The following is a 13,427-nucleotide window of genomic DNA, read 5'->3' as shown; positions in this document are numbered from 1 at the left end:
ACATTTGTGATACCGGCACTTTGGGAGATGGACGTGAGGGGAACCAGGAGGATCTAGGAGTTCAAGACCAGCCTGGTCAACAGAGCAAGACCCTGCCATCTCTATATTTGAAAAATAATTAAATGTTTTTAACGAAGTGATGTTTGAGCACTCTGTACACCGTACAAATATGGGAGAGACTGAAGGAATATATGCAGCTTAATATGAGTTCGCATTTTTTGAAATTTTATATTGTAGAAGTATACATATTTACTGTTGTGAAATTAGAAAGAATTGATAGACAAGGAGGGCAGTCTACAAAGCACTCCATAGATCCACCATACTGAGACAGTGCTTAATGCTTTGATGGATTTATTTAAACTTTCTGTGCATATCATATATTGTATGCATACATGTGCATGGTTAAATAGAACGGGTTCTCCTTGGTGTTCTGTGTATCCATTTATTGTTATGAAGTACGTCCCCAAAGAGTACGTTTGCTTTGCCCGAGAGAGTCTTTTGCTACATACTGCTATACGTAATGAAAACTAAAAAAGGGGCTAAGTTTTCAGCCTTGTGACCTTGTGGTGATTCAAGCAGAGGCTTCATCAAAGGCAGATTCAGAAATGAACTTGGTGTGTGCAGGTGGTTGTGCTTGACACTGTTGTTTGTAATAGTATGATAGGGATGATTTCAGTGTCCACCAACAGGAACTGGTTAAGTAAACTGAGGTGCATCCAAATGACGCATACTGTGCAGCTGAAAAGAAGAATGAGAAAGACTCTGCACTCACGTAGAAGAACTCGGATCGATGGTGTGTGTGTTTTAAAAGGAAGAAGGAGTGGTATCGTAGGTGTGGTATGCTACTTTTTGTGTTGAGCGAGAAGAGTAGAATCAGAATATACATGTGTATTTTCAAAGATAAATTCTGAAATGATATATAAGAAACCAATTAAAAGTGTTTGGCTGTGGAAGGAGACTAGGACTGTGAATGGGATTTTGCCGCATTTGACCGTTTTTATTTTTGTGAGAAGTGACTGTTTCTCCATTGCCCATTTTCTGTTGAAAATCATTTGTTTTTTGGGTTTTTTTTTTTTTTTGGATTTTTTTCCTGAGTAATTATAAAGATTTCTCTACAGGCTAAAGATACAATACTTTTATTTGTCATTGAGGTTACTAAGTAAGTAATTTGTTATTTCTTTCTATTTTTCTTTTCTTTCTTCCTTCCCTTCCCTTTCCTTTCCTTTCTTTTCCTTTTCTTCTTTTCTTTTATCTTTCATTTCCTTCTTTCCTTCCTTTTTTGTTTTCTTCCTTTTTTCCTTTTCCTTCCTTCCTTCCTTCTTCCTTTCCTTTCTTTTCTTTTCCTTTTCTGTTTCCCCTTTCTTCCTTCCTTCCTTCCTCTCTCCCTCCCTCCTTCCCTTCCACCCCTCTCTCCCTTACTCCCTCCCTTCCTTCCTTCTTCCTCCAAACTCCAAAGTCACATTTCACTTAATTTTTATCCTGGCAAATTTGAAAGTATTTTAACTTCGTGATTTTGGTGTAAACAGGAGCAGGAGAGAATGTAATTATCTAGGTCTCACTCTGTCACCCAGGCTGGAGTGCAGTGCCATAATCATAGCTACTGCAGCCTCGAACTCCCGGGAAGAAGCAATTTTCCCACCTCAGCCTGCCAAGTAGCTAGCATGACAGGTCTGTGCCACAATGCCCAGCTGCTTTTAAAATTTTTTTTTGCAGAGATGAGAATTCCCTATGCTTCCCAGGCTTGTCTTGAACTCTTGACTTCAAGTAATCCTCCCACCTTGGCTTGTCAGAGTGCTGGGATTACAGGTGTGAACTACTGCTCCTGGCAGAGAGTTTAGTTTTGTTTGCTACTGCTGTTCTTGGTATCTTCTCATCTTTGAGGTTTTGGTGCTAGTGCTGAAGTATTACACTCACCGTCCAAGGTTTACAGGACTTTTGTTTTAATATGGAACAGATGGAACCGTTTAGTTCTGCATCTTTGCAGGTGTACCTAATGTGCCGACCAGGACTCTGCTTTATATCCATTGAAAGCAAGAAGTAATACAGTAAAACTGTGCCTGGCTAGAGGCTTTGAAGGAATGGAGTGTTCTGTTTGGATTCTATTCACTTGGAAGGATGAAGGTGAAAACAATTCAGAACTTAAATTTCCTTTGAATGCAATTTGGAAGTATAGCCAATGGTTCCACTTTTCTTCTCCAGTAAGTTTGGACATTCTGATCTACTTGGTGTTTTATGATAGAACTCCTAGTGTGCCTGAGACTTAGATTGTGAAGATACTTTTTTAAAACTAGCTGTCAGACGATATAAATGGTTTTCTATGAGATAAGGCTGGATGAGAACTAATACTTGTACGTATACTTTTTTGACTGAACTTCTGATTGCCACTTGTTTTCTTTCGGAACTCATGAAAATAAAACACATTGGATGGAGGGTGGGAGTAGGAAGGAGAGTTATGTGTTTTAATTGCATGCCATTGCTGCATATCGAGACACAACATAGAGTATCCCTGGCTTTTGACGTACAGAAGAAAACACATTTTTCTACCTGCTGTATGGCAGAGGTTCACGAACACCTGGAAGGATGACTGCAGCACAGATTGCTGAGCCCTGCTCCTGAGTGTCTGATTCACCAGGTCCAGGGTAGGGCCTGAGAATTTGCACTTATGAAAAGTTCTCAGGTGCTGCTGGTGCTGCTATTCCAGAGACTACATTATTGAGAACCACTCTTGTCTACTAACTGTAGATTGTAGAACTCTACACAAAAGCTTAGTTTGGTCTGGGATAAGAAGCACACAGGTTTTGGAGCAAATCGTGAAAGATTCAACCCTTGATCCCAGCCTTGTGTGAACTCCAGGTACCAATTAGTACACAGTGACATAACACAATTCTTGGTTTTCGTGATTGCAAGTGATAGCCAAGTATCAAGTGAGAAATTCAGTTTTGTTTGCAAAGCTTAGAGAGGCCAGGTGATTCTAGAAAAATGGGCCTTGTGTTTGTTTTAAACCGGTAAAGAGCTTTGAGTGCTTATTAAATTGAAAGCTTTTAAAATCTATTTTGTTTTGTATTGTATTGTATTGTATTGTATTGTATTGTATTGTATTGTATTGTATTGTATTGTATTGTATTTCTTTTGAGATGGAGTCTTGCTCTGTCGCCCTGGCTGGAGTGCAGTGGCGTGAGCTTGGCTCACTGCAACCTCCGTCTCCTGGGTCCAAGTGATTCTCCTGCCTCAGCCTCCCAAATAGCTGGAATTACCGGCACCCACCACCACACCTGGCTAGTTTTTGTAGTTTTAGCAGAGATGGGGTTTCACCATGTTGGCCAGGCTGGTCTCGAACTCCTGACCTCAGAGGATCCACCCGTCTCAGGTTCCCAAGGTGCTGGGATTACAGGCTTGAGCCTCTACACCTGGCTCAAAACCTCTGTGTTTTTCCAGATACTAAACATGCTTCTTGTTTGAGGGAAAAAAAAAAAAGTCTTAACAATAACGTAGGAGAATAAGAGAAACGTTTTTCCAAAAAAGAAAAATCATTGTGATTATCTTATTGGAATGTTGAATAATATAGTCTGCTTCATTAATCATCAAGCATGCTATGGATTTTCCATTTTTATAAGATCTGTATCTCAGTTCAGGTAATACTGATAATTTTGTACTGTATTTGAAGATAAAAATATAGGCCAAAACCATAGACCTTGCATAGAAACTGGGTAATGAAGACAGCTCTAGATAAACACATAGATACACACACACAGACACACATCTATATATAAAGTATGCACACATATATTTTTTAAAGTTTTAAAGCTTTTAAAGCAAAAGTTGGCCCCTTCCCTCTCCCAGAGTGGGCAGCCCCTCCCCTCTTTCAGAGTGGGTGGGAACAGCAGGTGCATGAGTAACTTTCCTTATGAGCCAGGGGTCCTTCTGGACACACTGCTGCCTGGCCACGCCCCTTTCCCTTTCATGGTTCTCCTTGACCAATAGGCTTGGAGCATTAAGGCCACGCCCCTATTCTACATTCTACTGGTGCCCTGGTTACCACTCCTGTGGCTCAGTCACACAGCTGCCTGGTAGGTGACTGGAGGTCTTGATCAGTGCTCGCTGGGATTTCGCTGTTGTGGCCCCAACCCCACCTCCCTTTCCCGCCCCACGATGGCAGAAGAAACTCCACAGAACAGATTGGCCGCAGCCAAGAAAAAGGTAAAAACGCACCAGGTCATGGCCCCCAACCCAGCTACAGATCCCCTCCGACGACAAGACTGCTACCAGAGCCCATATCACTGCTGAGGTACACTGGACAGGGCCCTCCAATGCAGGTGCCTCTGGACTCCCCCCGCAAAAGTCTTGTCAGTCAGCCCTGCCCCTTCAGCATCAGCCCAGTCCCTGCCCTTGCCCATCACTCCAGGGTGACTTTGGGCGGGTGACTCCTGGGGCTTCCCTCTCCATTACTAGGCTCTCACCTCCTGCTGACCCAAGCTCGACCTCCCTGGGCTCTTTGCGCTCTTGTCTCCAAGAACCTGGGTTCCCCAGCCACAGGCCCCACCCTCGCCAGTCATCCCTGGGTGACTTTGGGCTGGTGACTCCTGGAGTTCCCTGCTGCAGACTCTGCCCTCCTCTCCTGCTGCCTCAAGGTCAACCTCCCTGGGTCTTTGCGCTGGCGTCTCCAAGGTCCTGGGTCTCAACCCTGTGTTTCCCTCCCCCATCGTGGAGTGGTAACTCGGACATTGCGCTGATGTGGTCCCTCCCCCCAATCAGGAGGAGTGGAATGTAGTGATGTCACAGTCTGCCTGGGAACTGTCATTACTGGAAGACCGGCCTTTGATCTTGTGACCCAGTCCCCTAAGTGTCCCCACCCCATTTCTGGTTCCTCTGCTCACAGTGCAAATTTCCAGCTGGAAGGGGAATGGAGACTGTGGGACCTAGGAGCAAGAGGTTCCACGCTGCCTCACTCCCTTAACATCGACCTTGACGGGGGGAAAGCCTACACTTCCCCTGTGAGCGCAAAACGTTGACCGTACCTCCAAGTGGCAATGGGAGAATGGTTTTGGTTTGGTTTTCTCCCAGGCTTCTACTTTCCAGAGAGATTTTAACATTTTTTCTGAGTTCTCCACCTCATATTCTAATTCTCCATGGTTCTGGGACCAGACTGCCCTTCAGTCAGTCGTCTCTGAAGTGAGATTTGCTCATCTTCTGTGGAATAGATCTTGGGAAACTGAACTTGACAGCTTGACTCTTCCTCATATTATCTCGACCTGGGGTACTTTGAATGCCACAGGATAAATGTGAGACATCTTTCTGAAGCATCAGTTTCCCTTGATTCTCTTGAGATTAAGAGAAAAAACATGAATATACTTAGGGATGACAGTCACATAGGTTGCTAAGAGAATACCAGACTTCTCTCTGAAATGAGGCTGGGCAGTCCTCTTTCTGATAAATTCCGGGTTTAACAGAAAGGCTGCCTTCTGCCGTGAGGATACATTGATATAGAAGTTTGAGAGGTACTGGTTTACTTCTTCACACTAACAGACGTGTGAGGATGTATGACTCTAAACCGCAGGGCATACGGTTCCTGCCTACTTAATGTTTACTTTTCTACCTCTGCCTCTGGTTTTGGTCCCTGGCAGCTGCTATTCTTGGCAAGACCGCAGAGCTTGGAGTCAGAAGACTGAGTTTCAAAGTTCCAGTATCGCCTTTTTCTTTTTCTTTTTTTTTTTCTAGCTATGATATCAATCCCTCTCAGTCCCTAAAAGATTGTGACAACACCTCTTATACAGCTGTTAGTGTCGTTAAATCAGATGGTGTATAAGAGTATTTTGTAAAAACTCTAAGGGAGGATGTGGCTGTAGGGGCCGATAGGTCTCATGAGGATTACTGCTCTTCTTTCCCACAGTTGAAAGAATATTGGCACAGAAACAGCCCTGCTGTTCCAGCAGAAGCAAAGAGGAACAGGAAAACAAATGGCAGTAGCCCTGAGACATCCACTTCTGCTGGTTGCCACTCAGCTCAGGATGTGAGTCTTGGTGGCCAGGCTCCAGGGGACAGGGGACCAAAGGGGCAGTAGAGGGTAATTGTTAAGATTGTGGATGGACCGTTGGGTACTGGTTAAGAATTCTGGGTTTAGCCAGGCACCGTGACTCATGTTTGTAATCCCAGCACTTTGGGAGACCAACCCGGGCAGATCACAAGGTCAGGAAATTGAGACCATTCTGCCTAACATGGTGAAACCCCGTCTTCACTGAAAAATACCAAAAAAATTAGCCAGCATGGTGGTAGGTGCCTGTATTCCCAGCTGCTCGGGAGGCTGAGGAAGGAGAATGGCATGAACCAGGACGCAGAGCTTGCAGTGAGCCAAGATCTCGCCACGGCACTCCAGCCTGGGAGACAGAGCGAGACTCTGTCTCACAAAAAGCAAAAAAAAAAAACAAATTCTGGGTTTGAATCCTGCCTTTCCGTCTGCTAGGGATATGATTTAGGGCAAGTTGCTTGAGATTTTCGGGCTTCTTTTTACACACCTGTATAATAGAGGTTCTGTTGTTTGACTTCCATTTGTGAGGTTTAAATGAGATGTCTTATTGTTGTTTTTATGTTAATCCCTAGTACATGGCCTGCTGTAAACACTCAGGGCACCCACGATATGGTCATTGCTCTTTGATTTTCCTCATCCCCAGTCTCAAGGGGAAGCCAGGACAATGAGAACAGCCACTTGCCATCAGGAGTCACTGATGTCAGGCCCCAGGGTGGGATGGTGGGGAAGTAAGAGCCATGAGAGAAGTTGGCACAAAGGAGTTACGGGAAAAAGGGTCCAAGAGAGGCAGAAAAGAAAATGTTGCCAGTTGATGTGAATGAAAGGAAGTCAGAGGGCTTAGACACTGAGGGGAACAGAATATGTCCATGTGTACTCCACGGGGCGGGCCCTACATCATGTGCTACCCTGAAGGATCTGGAGGTGGGAGGCTCTGGGTGGAGGTGCAGTGACCAGGCAGGCCAGCCCTCCAACCTCCTCCCACAGCAGGGACTCGGTGCCCCTCTGCCAGCTGAGACAGCCCACACACACCCCAGCCCTAATGATTGTTCTCTCTACCTCTCCCCCGACTCCTGCTCCACCTCCTCCCCTCTGCATGCACCTCAGAGCCCGTGCCAAGAACAAGCGGTAGTCCTTGACTCGAGGTCCATCAAAATCAGTCGACTGAATAACACCATCAAATCTTTGGTAAGAGTCCAGTGGGATCCCCTGATTCCAGGCTGCCAATCCTGGGCTCCAGTTTCCTCTTGGGGCTCTGAAGAAAGGGGCTGGGGGCCGTGGGGCAAAGGACAAATGGGGAGCTGGGGTGCCTAAGCCTCACCTGGAGGGACCCCAGAGCACGCACCATGGCTGTTCTTTTGCTGCCCTCTTTGCCGACTGTCTCCTCTCCACACACCCCTCCCGGAGTCCTTGCTACACACGCCCTGGGGTCATTGCCTCTTGGGGAAGTGCGAGCCTGACTGGTTGTCAGGGGCCCCGTATTTCTGCCGTGACTCAGTCCCTGATTTGCTCTTTGATTCTGGACAAGCTGCCTCTCCTTTTGGGGCTCGTGTTTCCAGAGGAGGTAGTGAGTATCAAAGGTGTCTGTTAGTTCTGAGAGTCTGAGATTTAAAAGCCCCCTAGAACGGAAACCTCAGGGCCAAGAGCTCCTGTGTGTCCTTTTCCGTCCTATATATACTGTGAAGAGCCGTACCTGGCCCATACGTGCTCAGTTAATGTTTATTGAATGAACGCACTTTTCTAAATCACAAGCGGGCAGGAGGGGGGCCTTTCTCCAACTCCATCTCTAGAGGTTTATGTTCCTGTCCTCTCAAGAGATTTCAGATTCAGACTTTGAGTTCTGTGGCTGTGGGTGAAAACCAACAAAGACCCAAATCCTCTGTCCTTGGGACCTTGAGGAGAGTTGACCAGTTTGTGTTCCCATTGGGTCTGAGAACTTAGCCTTTAAAATCCATTCCTGGCCCCTGCCTACCGCTTCCTGGCCTGGGGAATAGAGTTGAGGGGGCCACCCTCCATCACCTTAATTTGACTCTCCCCACAGGAACAACAGAAGAAACAAGTGGAACATCAGCTGGAAGAAGTAACGCGATTTCTTTGCTCACGACATGATGGCTGGGTTTGAGGGGCACTCAGATGTAGATGCCCCAGTCTCGTCTCGCCCACTCCCAGACTGGGGAAGAAGGCTCACCCTTCAGATTCCACCCCATCCCCACAGGGTCCCTGATAACCTGGTCTCATGGGTGGGCCTGTCCTGGGGCATTGGTGGCATTCTGGGGGCATGTCTCTTGCTGTGCCACCTCTGCCTCCCCCTGGTAAGAGCTCTGTCTTCCTCTTCCTATAGGAAAAGAAGGCAAACAACGAGAAACAGAAAGCCGAAAGGGAGCTAGAGGTGAGTGGAGGGTGTGAAGTTTTCTCCTGTCCTCCGGGGAATGTTTCTTTCCTTCTCTTTCAGCACTTGCTTGGCTTTTCTCCCAAAGGTTCAAATCCAGAGATTGAACGTACAGAAAAAGAAACTAATTATTGACGTGTATCGCACGAAACGCTCTCTCATATACTTTGAAGGTGGGAATCTGGGCACCCTATCATCCTTCAACCTGGCACTTGGATAGGTCTTTAGTGGGAGTCCTTTGGGCCCCATCTCAACTCTCTCATTACAGAAGAGTCGAAGGATCTGGCTGCCCGCCTGCAACGTTCATCGCAGCATACGGAAGAGTTAGAGCGGGCTCTGTCTGCTGTCACCGCCACACAGAAGAAGGCGGCGGACAAGGTGAGTCTGACCACCTGCCCCATCTCCTGGGAGCCCGGCTTCACAGATGGAGGAGTGAGCCTAAAGGTCCCTTCTGCAGGATGGAGTATCCTGCCCAGAAAGCGGCATGGCCATGTCTCGCTGCTTTTGTGTCTGGTTGTTAGAGGCAGCCTGGGGCTGAGTCAGCTGCTGTGGGTGAGTTGGGGGGTGCGGTGGGGAGCGAGCACTGGACACAGAGCTTGGAGGCCAAGTGCCTGCCCTGCCCTTACCTGGCTGGGGTCTTGGCCAAGTCCTAGGTGGGCTATTGGGTACTTGTACTGTGAAGGTACAGAAGAGTACCTTTAGTATGTTACCATTTCTGTAGAGAGGAAACGTGTGTGTGTGTGTGCGCGTGTGTGTGTGTGTGTGTGTGTACATACTATGAAAATGTACATAAAATAAGACTGCAAGGTTCATAAAAAACTCAGGAGAGAGCAAGAGAGTGGCTGGGAGATACTTCCCTTCTGTACCTTCTGAATTTTGGACTTTGGAATGTATCATCCTTTCAAACAGTGAACAAGAGATTCAGTTTCCCCTTCCTATCTGTGTCCCCCAGCAAGAAAAATGGGCTTAGAGAATCAGATAGATCTAGCTATTCAAATCCCAGCTCTGCCTAAGTGATCTTAGGCAAGCACTTAACCTCAAATACTCCATGTGTTTTCATGTACACAATAGAGGGAATCATAGTAACTGTCTCCTATGGTGGTTGTGAGGATTAAATGGGATTGCTAGCATGGTACCTGGTGAAGCACTCCATAAAGGTTCAAACAGTGCTGGTCATAACAGTAATAACAAGAGCAATATTAACTGATCTCTCTGGGCCTCTGTTAGGCAGCTGTAAATTCGATCTCTTTCCCTGTCCCTTCCAACTTTACTGAGTTCTTTTAAAAACCAGACCACGGGTAAATGCCTTGATCTGTACTGACCATGTTGTATATTGAGCCTAGCCCTAGCCTGTTTAAGGGGCACTGTATGGAATGGCCCAGGTTCCCCAGATAGAAACTTCTCACTCTTCACCATCCAGTCCTCGAGCCGCAGTGAAACACTTCTCAAGACGCAGTTAGAGCGGTCCTTACAGGAGCGGGCACTGCTGAAAGCGCACGTGACACAGGTGAGGTTTTGCAGAGGGAGGGATGTGGAAGGAAGGTGACCCCAGGTGGCCAGGAGCAGGTGAGGACCAGTGACAGCCCTTCGTAACTTCTGTTCCCATTCTTGCAGGTGAAGGAATCGCTGAAGCTAGTACAGCTACAGAGAGATGAATATGCTGAACATATAAAAGCAGAGAGGGCCCAGTGGCAGGAGACGATGAGGAAAATGTCCCAGGAGGTGAGATCTGACCCTTCAGCCCCCCATCTTAGATAGGTCACTGGATCTTTCTGGGCATCTGTAACATGGGAATATACAGTCAGAGGTGGTCATGGGTCTGGGCTTTGTGGAGGTGGGGGCAGAGAGGCAGATGGTAGCCTGTGGAGCCACCAGCCCCTCTCTCCAGGGCCCTTTTCCCCTGTGCTTTGGGCAGCTTTGCACCTTAAAGAAGGAGAAGCTGCATGACATGCATCGGGTGGAGGAGCTGGAGAGGAGCTTATCCCAACTCAAACACCAGATGGGTAAGATGGGGCTGGTGTGACCTGGGAGCAGGCCTGGCATCAGAGGGGGCTCTGGGGGTGGCTTAGAATGCCCCAGGGAGGTGGGTGGATGGAAGGGCTTTGAGGCAGAGGGAAAGAGGTCTGTGCCGGGAAACAGCAAGTCTTGTTATCTCCATGAGCCTGAGTGTCCCCATCAGCAAAGAGGGCCCGTTGTCAGCCACCCACAGTGCTCTCCATCTGAAAGTGGTTTGGAAGATTGGCTACCATCCGGGTGCGAGGAATCATTAGCAGTGAGGCCAAGTTTGGGGAGCCTGAGAGGAGCTGTGCACCAAGAGGAGGGTGTTTTTTGTTGGTGGTGGTGGTGGGTTTTTGTTTGTTTGTTTTTTGAGAATCTAGAGGCCCTTATTGTCTGCTTCCTTTCTCAGCTGAACCCCAGCCCCCGGAGCCCCCAGCAGTGCCCCCTGAGGAGGAGCTGCAGCACCTGAGGAAGGAACTAGAGAGGGTGTCAGCAGAGCTCCAGGCCCACGTGGAAAACCATCAACACGTAAGTCTCCTGAACCAGGCACAAAAGGAGAGGCTTCAGCAGCTGGCCGAGCCACAGAGCGGCGTCGAGGAGCTGGTTGGTTGCCCCACCTGCGGAGCCTGCCCTCCTCCCTAGCCCTCCAGGCCTTTGTTTCCCCACCTGTAAAAGGGGGTAGTGTAGCCCTCTCATGAAATGTTACTTCTCAAGGCACCTGTGAGCCAGAGCCCTGCTCTGGTGGCTGTGGGAGAGAAGAGATGATTTTTCTAACCTGCCTCCACCCTTCCCGGTGCCATGGGGGGCAGACACCGAGTTCTAGGGTCTTCAACTGCAGTGGGTGGCTGCTGATTGCTTCTCTCTGTCCAGAACAATGAGAACAAGAGCGCACTGTACTTGGAGATGCAAGTCGAAGAGCTGCAGGAGAAGCTGGGCCAGGTGAATGAGACAGGATCCTCGATCCAGAAGGAGCCAGAGGCAGCGGTCCCAGCCCCAGGGACTGGGGGCGAGTCTGTAAGTGGGGAGACCCCCCAGGCCCTGCAGGAAGTCATGGAGAAGCTGGAGGTGAGTGAGTCCTGGAATAGGCCAAGAAGGGCAGGGGTAGGCAGGTCGCTGCTGAGAGGTGACCCCATTATTTTGGCTCCAGAGCGGCCTTATGGACCTCCTGGAGGAGAAGGCGGACCTGAGGGAGCGTGTGGAGAAACTAGAACATCGATTCACGCAGTACTGGAGGGAGAGATGCCATCAGTGAGTGGGAGGCCAGAGCAAGGCAGGGGGAGCTGCAGGGCCGTCGGAGTGGCCCCAGGGTCTGAGCCTCATCCTCCCGCAGGAAAATTAAACAACTTATAACGGAGCCAGAGGGCCGTGCCACAGAGGCCACACTGGGAGGAGGACATCATCAGGCTGGCCCAAGACAAGGAGATGAAGGTAGGGTGTGCAACCTCCTTGCGGGGGTAGGGATCGGGGGTGGGAGTGGCGTGAAGGTGGGGGCAGGCCGCAGCCTGACACCTGAGCACCCCTCCCTCCAGGTGGAGCTGCTGGAGCTGCAGGAGTTGCTGTTGGGGCTTGTGCTGACCGCAACAAAGGGCACAGAAAATTCCTGGCCACTGCCCAGAGCCCTGATAATGAGCCAGGTCCAGGAGCCCCACCCCCCCAGGAGCTTGGGGCTGCCCACAAGCATGGTGGTGAGTAGAGCCCTCATGCAGGGCAGGCAGGAGCAGGGGGTTTGCACTGTGCTCAGATCCCGCCTCCCTCTCTCCAAAGATCTTTGTGAGCTGAGCCTCAGCGACAGCGCTGAGACTGGGCAAGGAGAGGCCACGGAGGGGTCTCCCCACGACAACCCCACTGCACAGCCCATCACGCAGGAGCACCAGGAGCACCAGGAGCACCCAGGCTTGGGCAGCAACCGCTGCGTGCCGTTCTTTTGCTGGGCTTGGCTGCGGAGAAGAAGGAGATAAACATCACCACCATCAAAGAGCTGGTCAAGACATTTTTTAAAAGAAACTTATAGGGTTGATCTCCTACACAATTCATTTACTTCATTCGAATGTTAGAGCTATTCATGTTTATTTGTGTTTCTAATTTATACTTTAAGTTTATTTGTAAAAAGTTAAAAGAGAGTGGGTCTCTGTGGCCTTCACTGAGGTTCACTCTGGCATCCTTTAGCATTTTTCGTTTTTAATTTCATAATTGTAGGTCATTAACATGCATATCGAGTTCGCCCTTACGTGGTGGGAATTCAAACACCCAAAGACCCACTGTTTGCACAAAACTGTTTCGCTGGTTTGGAATAGGCTGCCATGCTTTTTTAATGTTATTGCAGCATGTATGCGCATTACAGAATTCAGATAAAATTTGCTTATATTCTGCTATTATGTTGGATCTAATCTTAATCACAGTGAGCCCTTCATTAGCTCAATATGCGGTTTGCCCTCAAGTGTGCACTCTTGATTACTTTGTAATAGATGCCACCGTGAGTACTGACATTAGAGTTGTTTAAAGGCGGAGAACTGGAAACAGCCTTTCCCCCATTTTCTGTGTACTGGTTGTGGGAGTAATAAATTCTTTCAAAGGTACTGTTATCATTCAAATAACTTCCCTTTCACCCTGATAAATATCAGTGACTGGGCATGACCTTCAGATAGTGTTTAGCATCTGTGACCAATCTGAACATAATGTGTTCATCAGGTGCCGCTGGGTTAAATCACACACTGGCATATTTCAGCTGAATGTCCGTCTGGAAAATAAATTTACTATATTAACTGAAATTCCATTCTTTGTGTAGGTCATTTGTCATATATTTAAGAAAAAGCTAAAAAGAATGGAAATGGTATGACAGTAACATAAGTCTTCAAAGTGCATGCAGTCTTTTGCTATACCTCATTCAGCCAAGTATTTGTGCTCTTCCTCATTCAGTGTAAGGCAGCTTTCAATTTGCTTAGAAGGCAACATTGGAAGGTTAGAGTTCATCAGAAACATAGAATGTTAAAATGCGAGTTCAACTGAATAAATGTGAAAGTA

The 13,427-nt window shown here is 48.0% G+C and overlaps 1 protein-coding gene and 1 pseudogene across 2 annotated transcripts; both read left to right on the top strand.

Annotated features, from left to right (window-relative positions):
- The first annotated feature begins 3,103 nt into the window (after positions 1-3,103).
- On the top strand, positions 3,104-13,421 carry LOC105470739 (golgin subfamily A member 8A-like). 2 transcript variants are annotated; one of them, XM_071090085.1, is made up of 16 exons: positions 3,104-4,197; positions 5,888-6,007; positions 7,127-7,207; positions 8,061-8,099; positions 8,361-8,408; positions 8,497-8,581; positions 8,677-8,786; positions 9,829-9,915; positions 10,023-10,130; positions 10,324-10,411; positions 10,816-10,934; positions 11,277-11,471; positions 11,554-11,654; positions 11,737-11,834; positions 11,936-12,091; positions 12,171-13,421. In XM_071090085.1, the coding sequence occupies exons 1-16, from the start codon at positions 4,150-4,152 to the stop codon at positions 12,362-12,364; spliced, it is 1,677 nt and encodes a 558-aa protein (XP_070946186.1). In that variant the 5' UTR covers positions 3,104-4,149; the 3' UTR covers positions 12,365-13,421. The 2 variants fall into 2 exon arrangements, with proteins under 2 accessions (XP_070946186.1, XP_070946185.1); XM_071090084.1 differs by lacking the exons at positions 3,104-4,197; positions 5,888-6,007 and having other exon boundaries at positions 6,533-7,207.
- Positions 4,203-4,827, top strand: LOC139361501 (uncharacterized; annotated as a pseudogene).
- Positions 13,422-13,427: the final 6 nt, after the last annotated feature.

The sequence above is a fragment of the Macaca nemestrina genome, unplaced genomic scaffold (genome assembly GCF_043159975.1).
Source record: "Macaca nemestrina isolate mMacNem1 unplaced genomic scaffold, mMacNem.hap1 Scaffold_531, whole genome shotgun sequence".
NCBI classification, from domain to species: Eukaryota; Metazoa; Chordata; class Mammalia; order Primates; family Cercopithecidae; genus Macaca; species Macaca nemestrina.
This window is presented reverse-complemented; position numbering and strand designations above follow the sequence as displayed.

Coding starts and splice junctions, on each gene's coding strand:
- LOC105470739 (XM_071090084.1), top strand. CDS start 6,821: ATGTTGCCAGTTGATGTGAATGAAAGGAAGTCAGAGGGCTTAGACACT. Junction 8,100..8,360: donor TGGAACATCAGCTGGAAGAA/GTAACGCGATTT, acceptor CTCTTCCTATAG/GAAAAGAAGGCAAACAACGA. Junction 11,472..11,553: donor AAGTCATGGAGAAGCTGGAG/GTGAGTGAGTCC, acceptor TTTTGGCTCCAG/AGCGGCCTTATGGACCTCCT.